Below are 9440 nucleotides of genomic sequence, written 5' to 3'. Positions count from 1 at the left end.
GTGATGGTTTTGAAGGCAGTACTATTTTAGAATCTCATTGTCGCTGGTGTTCACGGTATATAGTGTACCACTTGGTGGTAGTTTGGAAGGCGCTTCTATTTCTAAGTAACTTTCTTCTATTTTGGGTAGAAATATTCCTGGGAGGCTTGACAGAAATGCATTTCATTTAGCTATAAGTCTTAGGCACAAGTTACAAAACTGCTGACCATAATGAAAATATATCAGCACTTAGTAGTGTATCCAACAATATAAAAAAATGCAATTCAGAACATCTTCAACTCCATATATGTTGCGTGTGTCAATATATACACCTATTTAGGATGAATACATACATATATATAAACACACATACATATATAGATATTCAAAACATGTACTGTTTGTAACTAACCTGAAACACTGCAGCAAAGGTTCATTTTCATGAACCATTAGTAGTAGGATTTTCTTTCTTTTGGCTCTAACCATGGCAAAATGTTTACACATCAGACTACACTGGTTATACTACTCTACAACATCAGTGTGCCAGTACCGGGAGCTTCTATGATAATAGTACACTGATAATAGTACACTGCCTAGCTTACACTTATGCAGCTACAGAGCATGCTTGCAGTAACCAACCCTGGGTATCTACGGTTGGTAATACTTTCTTGGATGATCACATTCAGCCGATTGGAAAAATGTGTAAAAGCCCAGTTAACTTCTGCAGCCGCGTGGAGCGGTCATCTTGGCACCGTGCTGACTTTTGCGGGAGTAGGAGGCCCTGATGAACAGCGATAAATTGGTGTAGGAGACGTAGGAGACAGTTTAACCGGGCTCATGGGCTCCGCTGTCTGGAGCTTCCAAAGTAGCTCTTCATTAGTCCTGCTTAACCTCTTCTTTTCCTTGGTTTCTTTCTCCACGTAGTCTTGAAGATTAGCATTTTCCTCAGATAACTGCCTGCAGAGGGAAATAATGCACCAGTTAACATTTCACAAGTCTAAACAGTGCTGGACTGTCATTAAAGCAAATATGACAGCTGCTGAGGCCACTACCCCACACAGCTGTTAAAGTCAACCCCTGTGACAGCTTCATACCAGAGCCATGCTGGCATAGCAATGGTTCGCTCCTGATGAAGCCAAGCAGAGTATTTCAGGTAATACACCTGCAGTTCCTGACACAGTGTTTCCATCGCACGATGCTGAGTCAGATCACAGTGACCTAATGCAACCTGACAGAAAATTCCCAGCCCTTTGTATTCCATTTGCTCTCATTTTTGACACCACGTGTACTGCATGTGAGCGTGAGGGCAAACCCTCTTGAGTTTGTTATTAAGCAAATCAGTTATTCTGAATACTTTAGAATTGTGTATTTTTTCCCAGATGACACAAAAAACAATAAATTGTAAACAAATCACAGAAACAGGGACGGGACTGGATGGCTCAGGGGCACGTAATGGGATTGGAGCCTTTCAAGTCTTTGTCACTGGGGTCTGAATTAGGTCCAGGTTGGGAGTGACTCAAAGTTGTTGCCATCCGATGGGTGTTTGGAGGACCACATGAAATATCGGGTAAAATTAGTCTGATTCCTAGTGGACAGGTGTCCACACTGCAAAACAAAACACTCCCCGAATTACTATTGGCTCTTCCTGGTATCCTTGATGGCAGTCACAGCATATGCAGCCAGGATGAAAAGAACATGAAGACTAAATTGATGCTCCCTTCGGGTCAGGCTTAAAGCATGTTGGTGGGGCACTGTGTAACATGCTGTTCCTTTTCTATGAATGCATAGGACATGTTCAATCTCTAGGGTGGTCAAGCTAACACTGATCATGAGCACAATGGGCCACTTAGCTCAATGCCATGGATGTCAGGTATTGCAGGCCAGGGGAGGCTGAGCCTCCCCAAACAGCCAGGCATGGTCCTGCACATGATCTGCCCTGAGGGCCCTCCTACTTCCCGCTCTCCCCTCCCGTGGGCCAGGGTTGGGGCTGGGGCTAGGCAGGGCTGGCCTGCCACCAGGGGCTCGGGGCGGCTGGGGCCGGTGCTCAGGCTGCCCGATGCTGGGGATGACCACCTGGCACTCCAGGGCTAGGGGTGCTCGGGCTGCCCGCCAGGCACTCTGGGGCTGGGGGCGCTGGGGCTGCCCGCTGGGGGTGCTCGGGCCACCCGCCGGGCTCTCTGGAACCGGGGGTGCTGGGGCTGGCCGCCAGGTGCTCTGGGGCTGGGGGTGCTGGGGCTGGGTGCTGGGGGTGCTCGGGCCACCCACCGGGCTCTCTGGAGCTGGGATGGGGGCACTGGGGCACGCCACCTGGCAATGGGGGTGCTGGGGCCTCGCTGCCCGGCACTGAGGGCATTGAGGCTGCGCCGACTGGCACCCTGGGGCTAGGGGTGCTCGGGCAGTCCGGGGCTGAGGGGGGCAGCTGGGGCCACGGTGGGGATCTCGGGGCTCCAGTGGGGGCAGGGCGGGACCAGGGGCTAGCCTCCCCAAATAGATGGTTCACGTGCTGCCCATGCTCTATTCAGAAATTAATTTGGCTTCATGTTTACAACATTTATTAAATATCAAACTGAACGTTTTTGGAAAGATTTCTACCCAACTCTTTTTTAACTTTTCCATGTATACTCTGAGCTGCGAGAGGAGAGTGTGTCTAAGGAGACTACCAATCTACCCATGAATTCGTTTTATACTGCTGCCCATCACTGCAGTATCTGAGCACCTGCCCTGTAAATCCACAGCAACAGCGAAGTTCTTAGGGGACCTCATGGAGTCTCTGACACGGCTCCTTTTTCAGGGTCAGCTTGGGGGAGGGGTTTTGATTTTTCTTAAAAGACTGTATTACTTTCCTCTTCCCCTGCCACCGCACAGCAATGTGGGCCGTAAAGCTTTTATGCAAGCCCAGATAGGCCAACAACCAACCAATATGTGCCTGCCTGGTTTCTGAGAACAGTTTAGCAGGATGCTCATTGAGCACATTTAGGGAGTAACCCTACAGATCTTACTACCGTGAATGATTCTCAAAGCCAGTGAAGGCAATGGGGCTGCCCTCAGAAGCAGAAATACGCATGCAGCAGCTGGAGAATCAGGCCCTCAGAACATATTAGCCTCTTTTACATGTAATACTGCTTGCCAGCTACACAGGGTGATATCCAGTATTACAGTGAACTTGGTAGACTGTCAGCCAATATACTCTCTTCTATGACACTAATAAACACCGGAGCTGGCGGCGGGGAGGAGGGCTGTGAGTTATATGCACAACCTACAGGTAATTTAGAGAGACATTTGAGTAGAATAGTGCCTTCATAGCCAAGCACCTGTGAATAGGTTGTGCAATATAGACATGTCCTCAGAAGACAACCTGCTTTAGCATGCAGATAGGGAAAAGAGCCCTGGCTTGTTACACTGCTTGTTTCATCTCCCACATGCTGTGTCAGGATAGCGCCGTTTCTGCTGTGTCATCTGATGTCATGTAACCAGACACAAGGAGAAACAAGCGTCACATTGCATTGGAGATTGAGGTGGCTTTTCCCTCCTAGGTAGAATACAGTGCTCCTGCTGCCTGTGTTTTGCCACGTACTCCAGCAACCCTGCCACGTGCTTGGTCACGTTATGCCAGCCTTGCCTGTGTCATTTTATTCACAGAATCATGGATTCCAAGGCCGGAAGGGTCCACTGTGATCATCAAGTCTGACCTCCTGCATGGCAAAGGCCATAGAACCTCCCCAAAATAATTCCCAGAGCAAATCTTTTAGAAAAATATCCAATCTTGACTTAAAAATTGCCAATGATGAAGAATCCACCAGGACCACTGATAAATTGTTCCAATGGTTAATTACTCTCCCTGTTAACAATTTACACCTTAATTCCAGTCTGAAGAGCTCATTATTAAATATTTGTTCTCCATGTAGGTATTTATAGACTGTAATCAAGTCACCTCTTAACCTTCCCTTTGTTAGGCTAAATTGACTGATGAGCTCCTTGAGTCTGTCACTATAGAATCATAGAATCATAGAATATCAGGGTTGGAAGGGACCTCAGGAGGTCATCTAGTCCAACCCCCTGCTCAAAGCAGGACCAATCCCCAATTAAATCATCCCAGCCAGGGCTTTGTCAAGCCTGACCTTAAAAACTTCTAAGGAAGGAGATTCTACCACCTCCCTAGGTAACCCATTCCAGTGTTTCACCACCCTCCTAGTGAAAAAGTTTTTCCTAATATCCAACCTAAATCTCCCCCACTGGATTGGTTTCTAATCATTTTCTAAGGATTGGTTTCTAATCCTTTAATCATTCTCATGGATCTTCTCTGAACCTTCTCCAATTTATCACCAGCCTTCCTGAACTGACACAGAATTCCAGCAGCAGTCGCACCACTGCCAAATACAGAAGTAAAATAACCTCTCTACTCCTACTTGTGATTCCCTTGTTTATGGATCCTAGGATTGCCTTCGCTCTTTTGGCCACAGCATCACACTGGGAGCTCACATTCAGCTGATTATCCACCACAACCCAGAAATCCTTTTCAGAGTCTGTGCTTTCCAAGACAAAGTCCCCCATTGTGTAAGGATGGCCTACATTCTTTGTTCCTAGCTGAATACATTTGGAGTTAGTCGTATTAAAATGCACACTGTGTGCTTGCACCCAGCTTACTGAGTGATCCAGATTGTTCTGAATCAGTGACCTGTCCTCTTCATTATTTACCACTTCCCCAATTTTTGTGTCATCTGCAAAATTTATCAGTGCTGATTTGAAATTTATCAGTGTTGATGGCGTATGAACAGATGCAAAGTGATTGCACATTAACAATACACATGCTGCCTATGAAGACACATGCCCCAACTAGCTCTTTTCCATCTTTCAAGTAGGATTTGTCATGGGTGCTATGGAAAAAAAACCAATTATTATTCTTGTATCATCTAGAGACCCCCCCCAGTTGAGATCAGGACTCCACTGTACTAGTCACTGTATCAGCAGAGGTAAGACACACTCCCCTGAAGAGCTCACAGTTTACAGAGCCAGGACAGACACAGAGTGGGGGGAAGGAAGGATTACTATTCCCATTCTATAGCAAAGGATTTAGGGGCTACAGTGGATGAGAAGCTGGATATGAGTCAACAGTGTGCCCTTGTTGCCAAGAAGACTAAAGACATTGTAGGAGCATTGCCAGCAGATCGAGGGATGTGATCATTCCCCTCTGTTCGGCACTGGTGAGGCCTCATCTGGAGTACTGTGTCCAGTTTTGGGCCCCACATTACAAGAAGGATGTGGAAATATTGGAAAGAGTCCAGCGGAGGGCAACAAAAATGATTAAGGGGCTGGAGCACATGACTTATGAGGAGAGGCTGAGGGAACTGGGATTGTTTAGTCTGCAGAAGAGAAGAATGAGGGGGATTTGATAGCTGCTTTCAACTACCTGAAACGGGGTTCCAAAGAGGATGGATATAGACTGTTCTCAGTGGTAGCAGATGACAGAACAAGGAGTAATGGTCTCAAAGGGGAGGTTTAGGTTGGACATTAGGAAAAAAAATGTCATTAGGAGAATGGTGAGGCACTGGAATGGGTTCCTAGGGAGGTGGTCGAATCTTCTTCCTTTAAGGTGAGGTTTGACAAAGCCCTGGCTGGGATGATTTAGCTGGGGATTGGTCCTGCTTTGAGAAGGGGGTTGGACTAGATGACCTTCTGAGGTCCCTTCCAACCCTAATAGTCTATGATTCTATAGATGGGAATCAGAGGCATAGAGAGGTTAAGTGATTTACCCAACACCACATAGGAATCTATGGCAGAACTGGGAACTGAACATGGATCACCAACAATTTAACTGCAAACAATTCTTCCTCCTTGGGAGACCAGCCCTCTCCTCTGATTGCTAAAACCCCTGGAATTCTCAAGAAGGAGGAGGAGGATGTAGAAAGGATTAGAATCAAATATTATCTCCTCACTGTCTCCATCATCAGCCACCTATTTTAACACTATCTACTGTATGCTGATTCCCGCCTTCCACTGTGGGAGCCCCCCACCACGCCATCTGATTGGGCCATCTGATTGGGCCCACCCCTACAGTTATGCTGATGCCTGTATATGCAGATCTTTTCATGTCCCCACCTCAGAGTGGGGCTGCCTCTCTCCGTCCTAGTGAGGTCAAGCAGCAGGGGTCACTCCTATTCCCTGCATCTGCCCAGAAGGCGCCAAAGGAACAGGGGGCTTGGGTACTGCTCACTACATGATCTTAGATTGCCCAGTACATGAGCCCACCAACCTGCCCGAGTTGCTCCATGCCTGTACACTGCTGAGCTTAGGGTTTGGCTTGTGTTACCCACCAGAGTGGCAGATGGCTTTCTGGAGCTGGCCTAGTGCAGGGCTGAGCTACGAGACTCTTAGAGGTTTATGCTGTGGATTGGACAGAGCCCTTGTTAAAGGAGGCAAGCAGCGTCATAGATTATTTTAAAGGATTACACATTTCTGTGAATGAGAATAGCCCCTGCTGTTACACTAGCTAAGATAAAATGATATGGGTTATCCTCCTGTCTGTTGTTCAACCTGACCACCAACTGAGGGCAAGACGACATTTCACTCCATACATAACGGGGTGAATTGTGGGAGTTTTATATTTTCCTCTGAAGCATCAGGCATTAACCACTGTTGGAGACAAATTACTGGATGTCATTAGATTGCCTCTGTGTGAAAAATCTTATGTTAACCCCTCCCTATACCCATATCCTTCCTTAGAGGTTTTTAAGGTCAGGATTGACAAAGCCCTGGCTGGGATGATTTAGTTGGAGACTTGTCCTGCTTTGAGCAGGGGGTTGGACTAGATGACCTCCTGAGGTCCCTTCAAACCCTGATATTCTATGATCTAACAAGGCTGAAAAATGATTTGCTTTAAAGTTGACTTTCCAGGTAGATCTTAAGTTCAGGATCCTCTCTGAATAGTTTATTTTTAAAGCAACATTCCCCACATTGAGAAATGTATATAAAAGAAACAAAACACAACACCTACAAGTGACTGTGGTGACCTATCTCCTAGAGCCATAGTTTTCAACCTTTTTTCATTTGTGGATCCCTAAAAAATTTCAAATGGAGGTGCGGACCCCTTTGGAAATCTTAGACAATTTGCAGACCTGCAGGAGTCTGCGACCACAGATTGAAAACCACAGTCCTCGATGAATGCTGATGGGGCATATTTGCTTTTAAATGTCTATGTTCAGAAAGCTTTGGTTCATATATATATTAGGGAACTCCTGAAGTTAAGACCCATAAGGAAACCCAGCCACTAAGGAAAAAACACTCTTTTAACTTAGCAGCATCCTTTCTGCAAATATGTGTAGAAAATAACTGTATCTAACTGACATTGAGTGTTAACCTGGTGAGCCTGGAAATGCTCGAGATGTGATACCATTTGTTGGGCCACAATGCCTACAAAAAATTTGACAGTGGTTAGGTTGTTGTTGTGCTTGGCCCACAATATCAATATTGTCTCACTGTTTCCTGGTACTCCGCCGTCTCGCTGTATCCGTCTGGTGTCTTGCACTTAGATTGTAAGCTCTTTGGGGCAGAGATTGTCTTTTTCTTCTCTGTTTATACGGCGCCTAGCACAAAAGTTTCTACTGCAGTATAGAATAGAATAGAAAACGCTTAAGCAGCCTTAGGTACAGTGACGCTACCAGCACAGTTAGTATATTACAGTGCAAACTGCTAGCTCTCCCGCACCCGGTAGCTGCTGACTAATAGTGTGGTATTGACTCCGAACTCAGAGGCAACTGGGACTTTTGTTCTCAGTGGTGAGGCCGGGAGCTTAATGTAACACGGTTATGTAGCCAACCTCCTTTATGCAAAAATAAGCAGAAGGGAGTTTCCGGGGGAGGATGCTTAGTGAGACTGCTCCCGAAGGAGCTGTTAGCCCCGGGTAGTTGTAGTGTTACTGGTTCCTGTAAAACTCAGGGTGGTTCCCAAGTCTCTGCACGAACCTGGTCACAAGGGTATTCCGATCAATCCGGACTCTCATGTCTTCGTTCTGCTGTTGCAGGACCTGCAATTTTTCTTCCAGTATTGTGTTTTTTTCAGCCTGCAACACGAGAAGGGCTTGCTGAGTTTGCAGCAGTCGCAGCACTTGATGCGGGGGAATTTGGGGTTTAATCCCTAGGAAGAAGCTCTCTTTTCCTTACAGTAAGAGCTAACAATCCTTGTCAGGGGAAGGTAGATTATCCTGGCTGCAGATGCGATTTTAGGTTGTGAATGGTTCACCAGCACGTCACTCCCATGAAATCAGTGGGGTGACACTGGTATGGCACAGGAGTGAGGCAGCGGTGAATTAGGTACAATGTTCTGAGTCAAGAGAGTCAACCTTTCCTCCCCAGTACCCCTGTTATCCATACTGGACCTCTCTGCTCCGCCCGCAGAACCTCCCGAACATGTGTCTGAGTTCCCTCTCCCAAAGGGCAGGGGAGTCATGGTCCCCTGACATCTGCTGGGGTCACACACCCCACATTGAGACCTCCTGTAACAGGGTTATATAAATCATATCCCTCGTGGAAGCAGAACCCTACTGTCTGGCATGGCTGAGAAACAGCACAAACAGAATGACTGGAGACCACCTAGGCCAGGGCATGCCACTGTATCAGCTGTTTCCACATTCAGCTTTAGCTTAAGGAAGCAGCAGGTTAGAGAATGTTGTTAAGAAGTCTGAGCTGCGAAGGTCTATTTCACCCTCTATCTGTTCAATCAACTGGGTTCCCAAACTTCCCCATAAATAGAAACAAAGCTTGCTAAGTGCTGTGCTAAAGCAGCCAGCCCAGCTGCCCCACTGTGGCAATGGCTCATCCTGTCACTGTGTTAGAAGCCTGCTGTAGTTCACACAGGTCAAGTCTCACAAAATGGCTTCACTTTACAATGAAAACATAACTCCTGGTTAACTGAAAAGTTCATACCTGACGAGACCAAAACACAAATAGAGAGAGAATAGAGTGGCTAGGAGGCAGTGTTATCTTTATGGTGGGGAGCTATAATTCAAAGCACTCGCAGCATGACCCTAACCTGGGATTTCTGGTTGCACCCTCGCTAATTTACACTGCTGAGCAAGACTTCTCACCAATTACTGAATTAAGGAGCCACACGGCACAAGTGTCCTCTCCATCTTCCACCCATGTTGCTCCAGCCTTGTTGGCTGCCCCTATTCCTGACTTTGGAGGCAGGGAACAGGGACAGCTGGTGCTCCATACTTAGCTATAGGGATGCAGGAATCACAGCGGCCCCCCTCCTCCACTGTCTCCTCCCCTAGCTAACCTCCCACTGCAAGCGGAGCAGATTTCAAAGTGAAAACCAGAGAGACCAGCACAGGGAATCATGGAGAGGTTTTGGGAGATGTTATGGGGGATGATGGAGGCTGGTGGGGAAGTAGATAAAAAGAAGCACCCTCTTCCCACTCTCCCTTTCAGAATGAAAAACTGGGACACTTCACAGGAAAGTGCAGG

The 9440-nt window shown here is 47.0% G+C and overlaps 1 protein-coding gene across 1 annotated transcript in view; it reads right to left on the bottom strand.

Moving 5' to 3' along the window:
- Positions 1-719: 719 nt before the first annotated feature.
- The window catches only part of MTUS2 (microtubule associated scaffold protein 2), a 288663-nt gene continuing 279942 nt past the window's right edge, over positions 720-9440 (bottom strand). The window contains exons 13-14 of the mRNA XM_077806292.1: positions 7938-8035; positions 720-936 (exon numbers count right to left, since the gene is read on the bottom strand). Of these exons, the coding sequence (XP_077662418.1) occupies positions 720-936; positions 7938-8035 (315 nt within the window). The remainder of the gene's footprint in view (positions 937-7937; positions 8036-9440) is intronic.

The sequence above is a fragment of the Eretmochelys imbricata genome, chromosome 1 (genome assembly GCF_965152235.1).
Source record: "Eretmochelys imbricata isolate rEreImb1 chromosome 1, rEreImb1.hap1, whole genome shotgun sequence".
Taxonomy (NCBI): domain Eukaryota; kingdom Metazoa; phylum Chordata; order Testudines; family Cheloniidae; genus Eretmochelys; species Eretmochelys imbricata.
Note: the sequence above shows the minus strand (reverse complement) of the source record. Positions and strands in the feature narration are given on the sequence as shown.